Source organism: Onychostoma macrolepis, chromosome 20 (assembly GCF_012432095.1).
Source record: "Onychostoma macrolepis isolate SWU-2019 chromosome 20, ASM1243209v1, whole genome shotgun sequence".
Classification (NCBI taxonomy): domain Eukaryota; kingdom Metazoa; phylum Chordata; class Actinopteri; order Cypriniformes; family Cyprinidae; genus Onychostoma; species Onychostoma macrolepis.
In genome coordinates, this window is record NC_081174.1 from 2,821,341 (window position 1) to 2,839,057 (window position 17,717).

Sequence of the window (17,717 nt, forward strand, 5' to 3'; positions counted from 1 at the left end):
TACTAAATGTGAAATAATGTTCTTAGTATTTTCTGCCTATGATGAGGTACAATTAAATGTCAGATATAGTCTATTCTGTAACTAAAAACATAAGATCCACAAAGAAAATACATAATGTGAGATGTTTAATAATAAACAAGCCTGAAATATACAGGGACTCTTATTTTGAAATGTCTGTGTGTTACTCCCAGCTCATTCAAACAGATGAAGCAGATCAAATATGATCTTCAACACATTACAACATCATAAAGTAAACCCTATCATAATTCATCAACAGCAGATCATAAGCAAACATCTGGCACAACTGTGCATTATTCATTGAATGCAAACTGCTCTGAAACTGCAGGTCTGCAGAAACAGTGCCATGTTTCGACTTTGAACACGCAGCGCTCACATTTATTTAATGAAATCATAGCCCTTTGATCATCACGTTAAGCTGTACTGCGATTCCTGTTTTTCTGACCCTAATTGTAATACCTCTTAAAATGACAATGAAGACTTCTGTAATACTATAAGACTTCATGGCATTAGATTTGTTGAGGATGCCTGCTGTCAGACCTGTGGGACTTGTGCAGCTCCACCACCTTCTCCTCCAGCTCCTTGGTCTGGTTTGGGGCGAACTGGAAGTCTGAGATGTAGTCCAGACGATGCTCCTCGGGGTCGTGGTCCCCGAGCTCCGCCTGCACGGTGTAGGAGCCCAGCAGAGCGTGTGTGACGAAGGAGCAGGGCAGCCGGCCCGAAGCGATGTCCTGCCTCAGCTGGAGGCACAGCAGATACCTGCAGAGACCAGGAGAGAAGCCATGAGCCGCCACACTCCCACTGACACCTGCAGCCTTCCAGAGCGGCCAGCGGAGCTTCTGTACCTCGTGATGTCCTCCATCAGCTGCGACGGGTCCGGAGGGTAAAACTTCACACTGAACACAAACTGCCACTGAGAGTCTGATGCAAAACACACACAAGAGAAAGAGAGCAGATTAAACATAGCGCTGGACAATAATTCAATTTTAACATATATCGCGATATATTTTTTTTCAATAACGGTGATATGATTTTTAAACACATTTCCGATATTTCAATATGTTTCCCATTTGTGGCGTATGACTTTAGCCCTATTCGGATGAGACTAGTTTTCTAAACTACGTTTGAGTTTCAACTAACATCTCCGTGTTTATTACAGAGGTGAGAGGGTCTGTTTTGGACATCAGGTGTCACAGAGATGCATTGCATATAGTCATTCGGATTGATAGTATAACCACAGTTTTACTACAAATACCATGGTGAAGCTATATGGATAGTAGTATAACAAAACCATGGTTAATGTGTGGTTACTTTAGTTTAACTATTTTATTTTTTTATTTATTTGTAGTAAGCCCATGATTAATTTTCATAAAGGTGCATATGTAATTAAAACATTATGTAATTGACTGCAGAAATGAAGGCGAGTAATCTTACCTGACGCTGATAGCCAGACTTAACAGTTTACATGATCTGGCTCTTGGTTTTATTATTGTTATTTTTTTATTTCTTGGCCGGGAGGCAAACATATCAAACATGCGCGCGGTAAGAGCGTCTACGGTAATTTAGTTGGCCAAAACACAAGGAAACGCGTTGTGAAAAAAATATAGTCTGCAATCACAGATGTCGCATTCGGTCAGGATTAGTTTACTGAAAAACAGTAGGTAATTTGCACTGGAATTATTACAGAGGTTGTGTAGGAAAAACACCGACGTGGCAGATTCGGACGGGATTAAAATCACTAAGTACGTCTGTGAAACACTCATTTCTCTAATGACCCATGTAAAGCCAGTCCCGTCCGAAAAGGGCCTTTGTTGAATAAACATGAGCACTGCACGTTTCAAAATCAAAACGTGGCGCTGGTGTTTAATATGAATGTATCTCTGAAGGGAACCTACTGTCTTCAGAAAAGGTTCGATAGCGTTTTCATTTTATCTGATAAAGTAGCGTTTATGAGCGCAGCGCTGCTTTGTGTACAGCCGTTCCCGGAGAAACTGCTGTTTCTACCGCTCCAAAAGCACCTCCTGCTGGCAGAGAATGAGCCCGTCTCCAGCAACATGTGTTTTTATTGTTGCTCACCCTTTTTTCTGTTTTCTGCAGCAACTCTGAGCACTTTTCATATTCTTTATCCTGGCTGAAGCGCTTTTGTTTCAATCTACAAGAAAAAGTTAAAGACATTTCTAAATTGAGTCTGAGTCTTATGTTTATCTGACCGCAATTTCACATTTCTTGTTTGTACGAAGGCTAAATACAAATAATAGGTGAACAATTTATTTGTACTGTTTCTATTTCTAAAATATTATTACTTTGATAAGAGGAGAAACTTCATATACTTGGCAAATTCATTTTTCAGAAGTTTGTAGGTACAGACATCTGTTGTGGGCATTCTTGGCAGTTTTAAAAAAAAAATATATATATATATATATATATATATATATATCATTCATATTGATATTGGAATTGTATCATATCGACCAAAATTAAGAAATAATATTGTGATATAAATTTTGGCCATATCGTCCAGCCCTAATTAAACGAGAGAGAAAAAATAATTATATATATATATATATATATATATATATATATATATATATATATATATCTCGCAGCAGAACATCACTTCCTCCAGCTCAGCCCTTCAGCCAGCTCCACTGAACATGTGTGTGAGTGAGGGCTTGTTTTGCCTTTGCACTTGGTTTTCAATAAAGAAATACAAGCACAACTTCCACAAGCAGATGTGCCGTAAAGCTGCAGGGTGGAGGGACCGGCAGTGATTATGATGGAGTGCTGATGTCTGTTCAGTCCATCAGTCAGTCAACACTAGCTCATGCTGTTCATCATTCAGACAGGAACGTTTAAAAGACTGAAATGAGCCACAATATTGAAAGCCAATGACTACGTTTACATGGACATCAGTAATCTAATTATTTACCTTATTCTGAATAAGACAATATTATGATTAAGGCGTATGCATGAGTTGCTTTTAGATTAATCCTTTCATGTTCCCGTTTTACATGTTATAGTACATAGATCGATTAATGGCACACGTCATTACGTCCCCACGCGACGCCATCCGATGTCCCCTCCAGAATTTGACGCATCAACATATAGTTCGTCTTCGTTATGATGACATATACAGTTTTGGGTGTTGCATTTTTAATTTTACAAAAGCTTTAAGTGCAGTTAATTATTTGTCATGCTATACGTGCAAACAGACGACGGCGTTGTGGGCATGCTCTTTTATTTGCCATCAAACGGTGGACCACTACCGTGTGCGGTGATAATGTGATTAAGATGCGTACGTCTATACTGCACTTCGATAATGCAACTAAAATAGGTATACTCCACATGTCTGATTAAGGTAATCAAAAATCTGTTTACATGGTAGATTCTTAATCAGAGTATTGTTTTAATTGTGTTAAAATCAGAATATTGTTGTCCATGTAAATGTACTGAATGACAGTTTTGAGACTCCATTAAGCCCGGCTCACACGGTGCGATTTTGGCCACGATTTGGTCGTCTGAGACAAATTTTGAAAATCCTGCAGTGTGACGTCTCTTACGACGAACGTAAAACTGTCTTTGTTTTTCAAGACAAGCCATGATCAGAATGAATGCTAAAGGTTTCTGCATAAACCCCGGCGCTCCCGGAAATCATGTGTTATGTTGCCTTTACTCTGATAAACACCAGCTGTTTTCACGTGGGTGTGTAGTGCTGCTTATACTATTCTTCTTAAATACGCCAGTATTGCGTGCAACATTTCAGGCTCGCGTGCAACGCAGCTCGCGGTCACTGGACGTGTGTGGGTTGATAATGTAGAACTCCAGACAAGTTTTCTTGCGCACACCAGTACGCGTACTGACTGTTGTACAGTCTGCCGTTAAAGACAACTGAATCCCACAGTGTGACATGATCATCATGTTCGTACAGCCTGACAAGCAACAATCGTACAGTGCGCGCCTGGCTTAAGACATTATCTAGATTAGTGACTCTTCATTGGACATTAAGTCTGCTTTTGGCAGTCAATAATTCACAGTATCCACCTTATTTTTCAATGCGGAAGTAAGCTGTTTTCTGTGAATGTGCAAGACTTCCGGTTCATTAGCCGCCGTAGAGAAATAACGAGAAGAATAACAAAGTGCAGTAAACGGTAAAAGTGTTTGCACTACAAACCTGCGTGTTCATAATTAATTTAATACATTAAAATATGGTAAGACACACCAGTTTGAAATATCAAGCAGTAAAACGAGCCGTTTTGTACAGCTATAAATAACTGGAAGCGAATGACACCGGAAGTCAGAGACATTCAATTTACAAATGTCCACGTTTGCTCTGACGGGAAACATAAGGTGTATAAAACACTTGATGAAGGTAGTTTATGTTGTGTGGGTCATTGTGCAGTTTTTGAGGATAGTGAGATTACGTCACATGGTCAGTCCATGCTGATATCCAAGCATGATTGAGAAATTCATCTGAGAAATGAAGGAACACCAGACAGACAGATGAGTTATTTTAGTTTTTAGCATTTAGACTATTATAATTTGTATTAATATTCTGAATTTGTTTCTTATTATATTTTCTGTTTTCCATTTAATTTTTAAGATTAAGTAAGATTTGATAAATGTTTTTGAATTTCTGTATAGCTATTATCAAATTTTATTTCAGTTTTAATTACTTAAAAGGATAGTTCACCCAAAAATGAAAATTCTGTCATCATTTACTCACCCTCAAGTAGTTCCAAACCTGTATGAATGTCTTTGTTCTGCTGAACACAAAGGAAGATATTCTGAAGAATGTGGGAAACAGAGCAGTTCTGGGGCACCATTGACTTCCATAGTATTTTTTTTTTCTACTATGGAAGTCAATGGTGCCCCAAAACAGCCTGGTTACAAACTTTCTTCAAAATATCTTCCTTTGTGTTCAGCAGAACAAAGACATTCAGCAGAACACAATCCCCACCAGAATCGAACCAGCAGCCTTCAGGTTACAAGCCCGACTCCCTAACCATTAGGCCATGACTACCCCCGTGTAGTGAAAGTGATGCATTAACAACTAGTTGAAACAAAATAGTTTTTTATTTTTATTTTTATTTTTTTTTTTTTTATTTCAAGTGATATTTTTTATGGTTTACTATAATAACCCTGCTTATTTTATATTTAGGCTGTTTTCCAGTAAGATCTTCAGTCCGTGATTATGTCATGATCAAACATGAATCACTTCAATGAATGCTGCTTTGTTATTGGATCTAAAGTAGTGGTTCCCGTTCATATTTTTGATATTTTCCTTATTCAAGTTTCGCTGAAAACAGATCTCAGTTCTCTCATGAACCAGTAATGACTGATCTGGAGCTGGTGGGATTGTTCACAGCTGAACCAAAGCTCTGTACAATAAGCTGAATGACAGCACTCACAAATTCAGCTATGAATGAGGCAACAATCGTCCAGAAGTCAGACAGAAACTCTGGACGCTCCCTGTGATGCTCTGTTGGGTCGGTGGAAGGAAATGAGGTGAACATAATCCATGAGCTCACTCACTATATAGACATAAAGAACATGGCAGAATGAGTGGAATGATGTGGTGAACTTTAGTTCAGGTCACTGTACTGTGCGCTGACTCGGGGTCAGAGGTCTGGACGCAGTGCAGCAAAGTCAACCTCATTCTTTCAGTGAGTCTCTGGAAAAGAGGACACAGCTGCCATTTTTATAGACGTGACCTTCAGAAGGAGAACTACTCTTGTGCGTTTCCTCTCTCTCTCTCAGTCTGTCCTGTTTTTCTATTTTCAGCTCTCCTCCAGACGCTCTACAGACGCAGAGACTGAGTCATAACAGCAGATAAGACATCTGATTCACCTGTGTGTGTGTGTGTGTGTGTGTGTGTGTGTGTCTCATATATACAGCACCTGACTGCATGTCAAACAATGGCACACTTCAGAGTGAACAGGAAGTGTTCAGCACACACACTCACTCATTCACCTGCAGTCCAGTGCTACAGACCAACTTCATGTAGATGTCACCGCTACGTCACTCGCAGCTGCGTGTGCATTGTGGTGGCAGAAACACCAGAAACACCACAAAAACGCCATTTGAACAGACTAATGAATGAAACCTGCTATGATTACTCTACTTTTAAAGCATAAATTTGATTTAAACAATTGGGAATATATTATATTTGCCCTACAGTTACAGCATGAAATACTATTTAAACCTATAACATTTTACGTTACCTATTTTGTCTCTATTTTTTGAGACTTTTTTTCTCACAAATGCAACTTTATATTTCGTATTTCGGACTTTATAACTTGATTTAACTCAACAATAGCGAGTTTGTCCATTCTGGGAGGGGGCCAGATGTGTGGGATAAACGCAAAAGAGAATGACGAGTTGATTTTTCTAATCAGAATTGTGAGATATAATCTCGGAATTGCGAGAATAAAGTCAGAATTTTGAAATATTGAAAATGAAATTTTAACGCATACCTGCTGCCACTGCCGGACAAAAAAATGACGACAGCTGTGGTTAAACGAGAAAACGAGCGGACTGGACAGAAACGATCGCCAAAAATGCTCGCACTTCTTATCAGAAAAGGCTCAATAAAGTATAGTCTTTTGTCTAAAGATTTCTTATGCATCTCACGACTATGTCGTGTATGAAATAATGTCTGTGTGCATGTGTGTAAAACAACAAACTGACGATTTATATGCTTATCATGTGTAACTGTACATACATTGTTACGAGTAATTGTGGCTGGAATAATAATGTAGCTGTAAAAATAGTTGCCTTCTGAAATTGAAATATATATTACATCTTCATGACTAGATACACGGTGAGTTTGTCTTTACTACACACGTTAGATCTGAGTCACTCAACCGGAGGTAATCCTGTCAGATCATCCATCCTTTGAGTGAGTTCAGGTCGGCCAATCTGGTTTCGTCTGTTACTGTTAACCTTTTCAAATAACGCAGGTAAAATCGGAATTGCTCCAGTTATTGTTAAAAAAAACAAGCTAACAGACTTCATAGCTAGCGTTAGTAAAGCGGTCAGGGGGATCTTTCTGCCTCCAGCTAAGCTCCGCCCACAGAAAAACGTCACAATGTTTACTAACAGAAAAAGGATCTATAAAAGCAGACTTTAACCCTGTAAAGCTACTGATAGTTTAGAGTTTTACCTTCAGCTGCTGCTTCAGTGTCTTTCTGCTGTCAAATCGTGACTGATTTTGATCAAGTAAGCGTTAGAATAACTGCAGTCATGTCTCCAGATGAACAGTTACTGGACTGAAGCAGCTCAGCTTTATTTGATTCTCCATCAATCATTTTCTAGAAACATCAGAGCGTCTCAAATCTGATCCTCAGGATCTTTTGAGGAGCTTTACTCTCACTGTTCCTCAGCAGAGGAATGATCTTCATCTCACATCTTCTGAGGAGCGTTTATCTCTTCATCTCTCCATCAGCACTGCATTATATGTTTGGATCATTTACATCTCATCTTACTGAGACATATTACTGGAGATATAGAGCGACCGCTGATATTTAGATCATTTTATGTCAGCATCTGCTCCACTGTTATAAAGATCTCATTTATTTACATTACAAGCAACAGAATTTCATTGTGTGAATGAGGAATCTGCTCTCACTCCACCCTGTGCTGTGTGCGTCACTACAGTGCTCTGATAATTACAGCTATTACAGCTGCAGATGTGTGCGAGGTCGACCGAGCCAGAGAGTCCGTCATACTGTCAGTTACTCAAACCCACCCAGACCACCACATGAAGAGAAAGAGACAGCACGTACTGCGGGTCTGCCGCTTGATTTCCTTGGTGGGGTCCAGCCAGCACTGCAACACAGAAACACAGAGAGTCAGTCAAACAGCTGCACTGAACACAGCATCCTGAGCTCCGTCCTCAAACACAGCGCTACCTCGAGTCGAACGAGTCTGTCTCGTTGCATTCACATTCACCTCAACTTGACCGTGGATTCAGATACTTTGTGATTGCGTTTCAACCCATTTTTCATTTACACTTCTTTGCTGTTTGCATTATTAGATTATATTGTGCACTTTGCTTTGTATGGTGTGGTAATTTCTTCAAAAATCTCAGTTAATGAATCTCTTTAAAATTGTCATACAAGTAACTAAATCAATGCAGGAAAAACAGAGGAATAGCAGAATCCAGTAATAAAAATACAATTTACTGTAAAAGGTGGAATATCATTTAATTTTGCAAATTCTGGACTAATAAATCAAAAGTATTGCTGTAAACTTTATTAAGTCGTCACAGACTAAATATTAATATTCTGTGAATATTAAATAATATAATAACAATAATACAGTTTATTAAAACTGTTTTTTAAAAATTACACATTTTGAAAAAAAAAGAATTATTGAAATTTCATTTGATTACATTTGTAAATATTAAATTGTTAGTCTGTTGATAACCAACATTTTTGGTAATAAATTTGTATTAAATCACAAAAAACACATTCAATCACAAACAAAAACATGCAACAGAATTTCTTATTAAAATGTTGATAAATTAATAAATAAAAAAATATAGAGTTACTTTATTAAATAGGTTTTATGAATTTAATTGATTAAACACCCTTTTTGATTATTAAAATTGAATTAAACCACAGAATTGGGGGTAAAAGAAATAAGAAAAATTAAACAGATTTTTTCATAGGGCGCTACTAAAGTGACTCAAAGATGTGTCTCAAACATATGGGCTCGATTACTGGCTCAATCAGCTGCACTGAATGATTGATAACAGCATCCACTCACAGAACTAGAACAACATGCCTGGCCAATCCCATGATGCACCTCTAAAGTAAACGTACACGCTTTTATCATCAACTTCATGCTTCACCACCAACAGCAATACAAAGACTGATGTGAGTTCTTGGGTTTGATCTCAGCGAACCAGTATCAGTGTTTGTTTGGTATCAGTGTTCTGGAGGAGAGCCAGTGACAATGTGATTTCACAGGTTAGACAACTTAATAACCATTTAAACTTGGCTCTGTTCCTCACAAAACATCATTCCAATACAGCGCATGAGTCAGACTGCTGTTACGATGGCGTTCAGATGTGTTTCCATGTGTTTCTGGAGTTCATGCATCTGGCAGATGCTCTTGTTCACTCTATCAGCTCATGCACTGAACATGAACACGCGGCATGGATAACGTCAGTGTGTGTTGTGTGATGTTTCTCATGAGTGAACTCACCCTCTGCTCAGCGTTGTCTTTAAAGCTCAAGCCGAAGTAATCCTTCTCCAACAGATTCAGATGATCACAGACTTGAAAAAACAGGTACTGGCCTTTCGCCCGTTTCTAAAGAGACAATGAAGAAGAAAGAGATGAACACACTTTACTCACACAGACCATTCAGTCATAATTCACTCACTCTCATGCTCTCATGTAATTTCAATCCTGTAATGGGGTCCAAAACAAACAAAACTCTCATTGTATAGACAAAAAAACAAAAACAATGGGACTTTTTTGTTTTTTAAATTCTATGGAAGAAAGACTATAATGGTGAGTAAATGAGGACAGAAGTGTGATTTTTGGCTGGTATGTAAAGTATTCCTGTAAATGCCAGCGCTGGCACTGGAGCGAGTCTGAATGGTGACTGCGTGGAGTCTGGGTCGCTCACAGACGCTGGGTTATAATGGGCCTATTGGAGCCGCCGGACACCGGCAGACAGTCGGCTGAAGTGGTCAGCGTGAGTGAGTGTGTGTGACTCCTGAGGAATGAGAGGCTGGTTCGAGCTCAACAGCGTCTCTCTTCCTCAGAGAGCTCCTCTCCAGACACCAGGAGCTTCCAGCATTAGTCACTGAGGAACATCTGAAGACAGAGAACAGCGCTGCATTCATCTGCCTGCTCCAGACATCCCTTACGCTCAAGTGCTTATGCACAGTTCTTAATCAGTCATGGTTTTTTGCAAAAAAACAACATTCCAGTAACACTGGGATCAAAAGGGAAAACAATAAAGAAATGTAAATTTGGGGAGAAAATAAGAGATTTTTGTTGTATTCCAGTGAATTATCTGTAGGATTTCTTCATTAAACTGGGAAAGTAGACTATGGCCGCATTTACACTGCATGGTTCAAGTGACCCAATTCCAATTTTTCCACGATTATGTAAGCAGGAAAAAAAAAAAAAATCACATGGATTCAGATATCCTCCAATCAGTTTCAGGCCTCATTCATATGTGGAAATAAATCAGATGTTAATCGGATACGAGCATTTGCGCCTGCTGTGTAATTCGGTCAGATCGGATATTCCCCTGTAAATGCGACTCCTACATCACTGAAAAGTGAGTTTTTTAAAACATTTCGTGGTACAGACATACCTGTAACAAATGAAACACCTCTAGCTGAGTAGCAGAGTATTATATTCATTTTGTTTGTTTGTGTTAAAAGGCGATCTGACGCTGAAATGTGTTGCTTTTGAAATCACGCTGAGTGCTGTTGTCAGTGACGGCGGCTTGTGCGCAGACGAGCGCTTCAGTCCCGTTCCTTCCATTGAAACCACAAAATAAAATGCACACAAACACACAATATACAGTGATATACAATCACCGATGAACGCATTTGGTTTTAATTACTAAAAAACACAGACGATGTGACCTGCTTAACAATATCTACCACATGAGTATTATTTCACTCGCAAGCTTTCAGCGGAGCTGCGTACATCACAGTCCTGAAGAATTTGTACTAGGATATATAATTATTTTTATTTATAGATGTAACTATTGCATTAAAAACATTTCTATATGAATTCCATGTCAATAAATTAAACTCAATGTACTATTCAAATTGATTTGTGATGTCATATATGCTATTTTTGGTTTGTTTCACCAAGTGCAGTGTAAAATGCACACATCGGATACGGGTCACTTTTAAAAGAAATATAAGCACGTCGTCCAAAAAAAAAATCGGATAAAGTCACAAAATCGGAATTGGTCATCAAGACCCGTAGTGTAAATGCAGCCTATGAGTGCGCAGTATCTGTTGTCTTACATACTGTTAGAACAGTAAATAAAATAAATTAACCTAAAACAACTGCTTGTGATAATGTCACATTGCAATACCAAGTATTACATTATTTTTCTGACGGATAAAATTAGAGCATGACATGAAATGTACATCTCATTCAGTCAAATTGACAGATAAGGATCATTTTTAGTGCAACGCTATTATTTTAAATGATTTGTTTCAGTCCTTTTGAGTGAAAGAGCCCCAAACTGAAAGCATTATCAGTAATTTAATATGCAGTAGACTGGAAAAAGATGGACATGATCGTGACATTTAAACCATTTGTACCTTCAAGAATTGGACAGTATGTTTAAGTGATCATGTGATGACCGTTAGGTTTGTTGTGATTGTGTTTTTCAGTTTGGTTCCAGTAAAGAAGTGTCGAGTTGTGAATGGGATTTTATCACACCGTACTGTAAACATGATTACAAAAGAGCATTTTCCCCACATTTTTCTACTACATGGAGCGGTTGAGTTCATGTGTCTAGCTCTCACTCAACTCCCTGTTGTCAGACACTCCTTTTCATGGAATAAATTAGGAATGGCTGACAACAACATCTGATGCTGCATCCGTGCCAGGTGTCAGTTTAAGTCTAATATCAACTACACACACATAAACAAAAGCAGAGAGAGAGTCTTAATCTGTCTGGTTATGACACGACACAGAACACCATAAGCTGCTGTTATGGGTGCAATTACACAAACTAATCCCAGCGTTCACTCGCAGCAGATTTACTGATGAGAGATCAGATGTCACGCTCCGTAAACACTACAGATGCTGCTTCAACACACACAAACACACACGGCTAATGGATTTAAGTTTGCAGTGGATCGATAGTAGCTGTTCCTGCATTAGTGAAGTGCATTAGGTGAACGGCGAGAGCAAACAAGCACTAGCGTATCACACAGTGATGATAATGTGTCGATGGCCACAGAAAGCCGCAGGTGCTCATGGGTGGAGACGTGCGTCTATGGTGTCGGCACAACGGCTCGGAGCACAACAAACCAGAGCAGAGACATCACTTGTGTTTCTCAACACACACACACACACACACAAGGAGAGCATGAATGTCAGATGATCCTGATCCAGAGTAAAGGAAGTGACTGTGTGGTAATGATTTCACCACAGTAAAGTGCTGCTAGCCATTAAACAGTGACAACTAGGATGATGAAGATATATGGATGAACATGGAAATAAAGTGCAGGAGATGTGTGATATTAAAAAGTTAATAAAAGCATAATATGCTCCTGGGGAGAATAAAAACTCAATTTGGAAGCACATGCACTGAGAAGAAGTCAGTTCTGTCTTAAGTGAAAGTATACGGTTGGGAGAAAATCTAAATGCTTAGTCTGTTAATGCAATGCAGTCCAGTGATGACTGAGAGATGAACAAACAAACGTTCCTCATAAGATCCTGATGATCAGATTTGTGACTCATTAACTTTTCTAAAAAATGAATGTCTGGAGAATCAAGTAAAACTGAGCTGCTTCAGTCTGGTAAGTGTTCATCTGCAAATATGACTGCAGTTATTCTGACGTTTACATGATAAAAATCAGTCAAGATTTGACAGCAGAAAGACACGTGAAACACCACGTTTGTACAATTACACTAAAAGAGCTATTACTGGATAAAAAAAATAAATAAATACATTTGAAAAAAATATACACAAACTATCAATCAGACGACAGAGGGAGTGGAGTAGATTGTGTCAGGTTTTGATCATGTTGAAAAATCAAAAAGTTCAAATGCAGTAGGCTTTATAGGCTTAACAGATAAATGGTCAGGTACTCCAGTCTTAGGGAGGAGCTGTATGTGCGCTGCTGTTACTCCTGTACAGAAGTGAAGAATGCACTGGATTATTATGAGCAAATGCCTAGCAGCTATAAGATCACATACACAGAGAGACATGAATGAGCAGAAAAGACTAGGTCTATGAGAAAGAAAAGAAACTAAAGGATCAGAGAGAGTACGTGAATGAATGACAGCCAAAGCCTAAAAGAACATGATGAAAGAAAGAAGATGAATGAGAACAAAAGAAGGAACTCTAACTGCAGACTCAATAATACCATGAATAAATTCATTGTAAAGTCGTAGAGAATCACTGATGGGATGTTTGAGCAGGGTTTACGCAGGATCGGTGACGAACAGGAGAAACCACAGAGAGTGACTGTGAATGAACGTCCTGAAGCATTAGCGTCAAACACAGCTGAGGCCTCAGAGAGCCCAGATCAGGGTCTCCATCTCCTCATGATGGCCATATTACTCAATATAACGCACCGCTTTGGAAAAAAACATGCTTCCACAAAAACACACTCAGTGACAGGATCTCTGCATTTACAGCATTAAAAACATAACGCCATACGCGTATATAGGTCACTGCGCTCTGATTGGCTGAGAGTTCCTGTCAATTGTCTATTCGCTCTCCAGAGAGACAAGAATCTAACCTGCCATCAGGACAGAAACACAAAAATATGGTGCAGCAGCGCTCCTAACATCCATGCGGGGTCGTTGAGCAGTCCTGAGAGCCCTCATTGTCCTCACCGTCCCCATAAAGCGTCACGTCTGGAATGCTTTGTGTGAAGCTGCGGCTTATGCGTCCAGGCGACCCGGAGACAGTGGCGCTCATCTCTGAGCAAACATGCCACCGTCTCATGCATGAATACACCAGGACAATAGAGCTTAGCGATGCCTCAGCACTTTCCGGTGATGGGACAAAGCCGAGGCTGTTCAGAGCTCACAGAGTGGCCCATAATGAGAGCCCAAACCATCGATCATATCCCAACACTCACCTGCACTGCTTTTCACATCAGCCTCCGACGACAGGTTTCCCTGTTCAGACGATTAGATTTACTGTGATAGCCTTCACACAGCTCAGATGTCTTAACAATTTCCTTACATACTATTTAAGATAAATAGATGTCATTTTCTAATATCTTCTAATTATTTCAAATCATTTATTAAAATGTCTAATAATAAAACATTTTATATACCTATCATGCTTTTAAATGCTCCTGTGTGTATCAGTGTTCTGTGAAGACATCTGGCACTGTGTGAAGGTTTCCATTTATAGCGTGTGTACCGTGTTTTTAAAGCATTGAGTGCTGTAGCCAATCACAGACATGTCTGTTGAGCACATGAAAGCAATGGCCAATCAGAGGCTGAGTATTTCAAAGTCAGTGTTTTTGTTCTGCACATTCACAAATCCCAAATTCCTATCTTTGTGTACGTTTTCATAAAGAAACATGTTAAGAAACGGTTAAGAAACATGGTTTGGAACATGCGTCAGGATAGTAGATCTCAAAGTGACAGCAGCTTAAAATACCTGCTGCTGTCTGTTATTTTTGTTAATCAAACCACAAAAGACAAAGAGAAAAGAAAATCATTGATTGCTCGTTATTTCTGGCAAAAATTACTAAAAATATCTAAATTTATATATAATTTTCTCTTTGTCTTTTGTAGTTTGATTAACAATAACGCCACAGACAACAGCAGGTATATTAGGCCACTGTAACATTAAGACCAAATGCACTTATCTAATATGGCATCAGACAATTATCAAAATCAGACAATAAGCTACAGTGGGGCAAAATAGTATTTAGTCAGCCACCAATTGTGCAAGTTCTCCCACTTAAAAGATGAAAAGAAAAACAGCCCCAAAGCATGATGTTTCCACCCCCATGCTTCACAGTAGGTATGGTGTTCTTTGGATGCAACTCAGCATTCTTTCTCCTCCAAACACGACAAGTTGAGTTTTTACCAAAAAGTTATATTTTGGTTTCATCTGACCATATGATCATCCAAATGCTCTCTAGCAAACTTCAGACGGGTCAGACATGTACTGGCTTAAGCAGGGGGACACGTCTGGCACTGCAGGATTTGAGTCCCTGGCGGCGCAGTGTGTTACTGATGGCAGCCTTTGTTACTTTGGTCCCAGCTCTCTGCAGGTCATTCACTAGGTCCCCGTGTGGTTCTGGGATTTTTGCTCACAGTTCTTGTGATCATTTTGACTCCACGGGTGAGATCTTGCGTGGAGCCCCAGATCGAGGAGATTATCAGTGGTCTTGTATGTCTTCCATTTTCTAATAATTGCTCCCACAGTTGATTTCTTCACACCAAGCTGCTTACCTATTGCAGATTCAGTCTTCCCAGCCTGGTGCAGGTCTACAATTTTGTTTCTGGTGTCCTTTGACAGCTCTTTGGTCTTGGCCATGGTGGAGTTTGGAGTTGGACTGTTTGAGGTTGTGGACAGGTGTCTTTTATACTGATAACGAGTTCAAACAGATGCCATTAATACAGGTAACGAGTGGAGGACAGAGGAGCCTCTTAAAGAAGAAGTTACAGGTCTGTGAGAGCCAGAAATCTTGCTTGTTTGTAGGTGACCAAATACTTATTTTACCGAGGAATTTACCAATTAATTCTTTAAAATTCCTACAATGTGATTTTCTGGATTTTTTTTTCTCATTTTGTCTCTCATAGTTGAGGTATACCTATGATGAAAATTACAGGCCTCTCTCATCTTTTTAAGTGGGAGAACTTGCACAATTGGTGGCTGACTAAATACTTTTTTGCCCCACTGTACATTGCAATGTGGTGTCTTTGGGATGGCACTAAAATGCGTTGTTCACTTGCAGAAGGCAAGCTTCTGGAGGGCACATAAGTCTGAAGTAGTGAATTTAGGTAAAGGGGTGCAGAGCCAGTGGTGGTTTTGTAGGCAAACATTAATGCCTTGAATTTTATGTAAGCAGCTATTGGTAGCCAGTGCAAATTGATGAACAGAGGTGTGACTCTTTTCGGCTCATTAAAGACTACTCTTGCTGCCGAATTAGTTGCAGAGGTTTGATGGAACTGGCTGGAAGTCTTGCCAAGAGAGCATTGCAATAGTCCAGCCTGGACAGAACAAGAGCCTGATCTTCTTGATGTCAAATAAAGCAAATCTGCAGGACCACGCAGTTTTAGCAATGTGGTTTGAGAAAGTGATCTGATCATCAATCGTAACTCCAAGGTTTCTGGCTATGTTTGTAGGAGTTATGGTTGATGTGCCTAACTGGATGGTGAAATTGTGATGAAGCGATGGGTTTGATGGAACCACAAGCAGTTCTTTCTTGGTAAGGTTGAGTTGAAGGTGATGGTCCTTCATCCAGCAAGAAATGTCTGTTAGACATGCTGAGATGCGAGCAGCTATCGTCAGATCATCAGGATGGAATGAGAGGTAGAGTTGAGTGTCACCAGCATAGCAGTGATATGAAAAGCCATGTTTCTGAATGAGAGAGCCGAGTGATGCCATGTAGACAGAGAAGAGAAGTGGTCCAAGAACTGAGCCCTGAGGCACCCCAGTAGTTAGATGTTGCGACCTGGACACCTCACCTCTCCAAGATACCTTGAAGGAGCTAAGACTCAAACCACTGGCGTGCGGTTCCCAAGATGTCCTTTGCCAATAGGGTGGACAGGAGGATCTGGTGGTTAACCGTGTCAAAAGCAGCGGACAGATCCAGCAAGATAAGCATCGAAGATTTGGAATCCACTCTTGCCAGTATTAGGGCTTCAACAACTGAGAGCATGGCAGTCTCAGTTGTATGTCAACTTCTGGAGACAGACTGGTTGCTGCCCAGGAGGCTGTTCTGAGTGAAAAAGGCTGAGCCTTGGCTAAACAACTCGTTTAAGTGTTTTTGCACTGAATGGAAGAAGGCATACGTTGGTTTCTGAAGTAGTGGGGTTATCTGAGCCTGTTTAAATGCTGAGGGAAAAATACCAGTGTGAACGGTTGTGTTAATTATGTGAGTGATTGCCGGTTTACTGCTTGGTATTTGTTTACCGTTTTTGATATTTACTTTATTTCAAGTATCTAAAAAGTAACAAAACAAAAAATAATGAACAAAAAATAAACCTGTTACACTCAGTATAAGCCAACATTTCACTAACCAAATGCAACCTCTGTGTATTGAAGCTTTTTTAAAATGTGTGTGTGTGCGCATGAACTCCACGTGTCCACATCCCAGCAGCCACAGCAGACAGTGAGGGTTTAACCTCTTCAGGGTGTTGACAGAGCCCCAATAATCTGACCTCCAAGCCAGATCACTGCGGGGGTCAGAGGTCATTGCACACATCTGAACACTCCTGTCATCACAATGAATGATCCAATAACAGCTCTTACTACACTCCTCCTGGTTTTATTTTATAATTATGAATTTTTAATTATACAATAAATATTTCAAATTATATATATTATGTATATATTATAAAATCTTGGTGTAATCTTTGATGACCAGCTGACCTTCAAAGACCACATTGCAAAGACTGCTCGATCTTGCAGGTTTGCACTACACAACATCAGAAAGATCAGGCCCTTTCTGACGGAGCATGCTGCACAACTTCTTGTCCAGGCCCTTGTCATTTCTAGGCTGGACTACTGCAATGCTCTTCTGGCTGGACTTCCATCAAACACAGTCAAACCTCTACAAATGATTCAGAATGCGGCGGCACGACTGGTCTTCAAGGAACCCAAAAGAGCCCATGTTACACCTCTCTTTATCTCATTGCATTGGCTACCAATCGCAGCTCGCATCAAGTTCAAGACACTGATGCTTGCTCATAGAACAACCACAGGCTCAGCACCCGCCTACATGCACTCACTATTAAGAATCTACATCCTCCAGAAGTCTGAGATCTGCTAGCGAGCG

The 17,717-nt window shown here is 39.8% G+C and overlaps 1 protein-coding gene across 15 annotated transcripts in view; it reads right to left on the reverse strand.

Moving 5' to 3' along the window:
- Positions 1 to 17,717, reverse strand: part of epb41l2 (erythrocyte membrane protein band 4.1 like 2) — a 100,295-nt gene that overhangs the window by 40,516 nt on the left and 42,062 nt on the right. For all 15 annotated transcript variants that reach the window (XM_058755348.1, XM_058755354.1, XM_058755352.1 and 12 more), the window contains exons 5-8: positions 9,229 to 9,333; positions 7,803 to 7,845; positions 864 to 939; positions 559 to 777 (exon numbers count right to left, since the gene is read on the reverse strand). In XM_058755348.1, the coding sequence (XP_058611331.1) occupies positions 559 to 777; positions 864 to 939; positions 7,803 to 7,845; positions 9,229 to 9,333 (443 nt within the window). The remainder of the gene's footprint in view (positions 1 to 558; positions 778 to 863; positions 940 to 7,802; positions 7,846 to 9,228; positions 9,334 to 17,717) is intronic.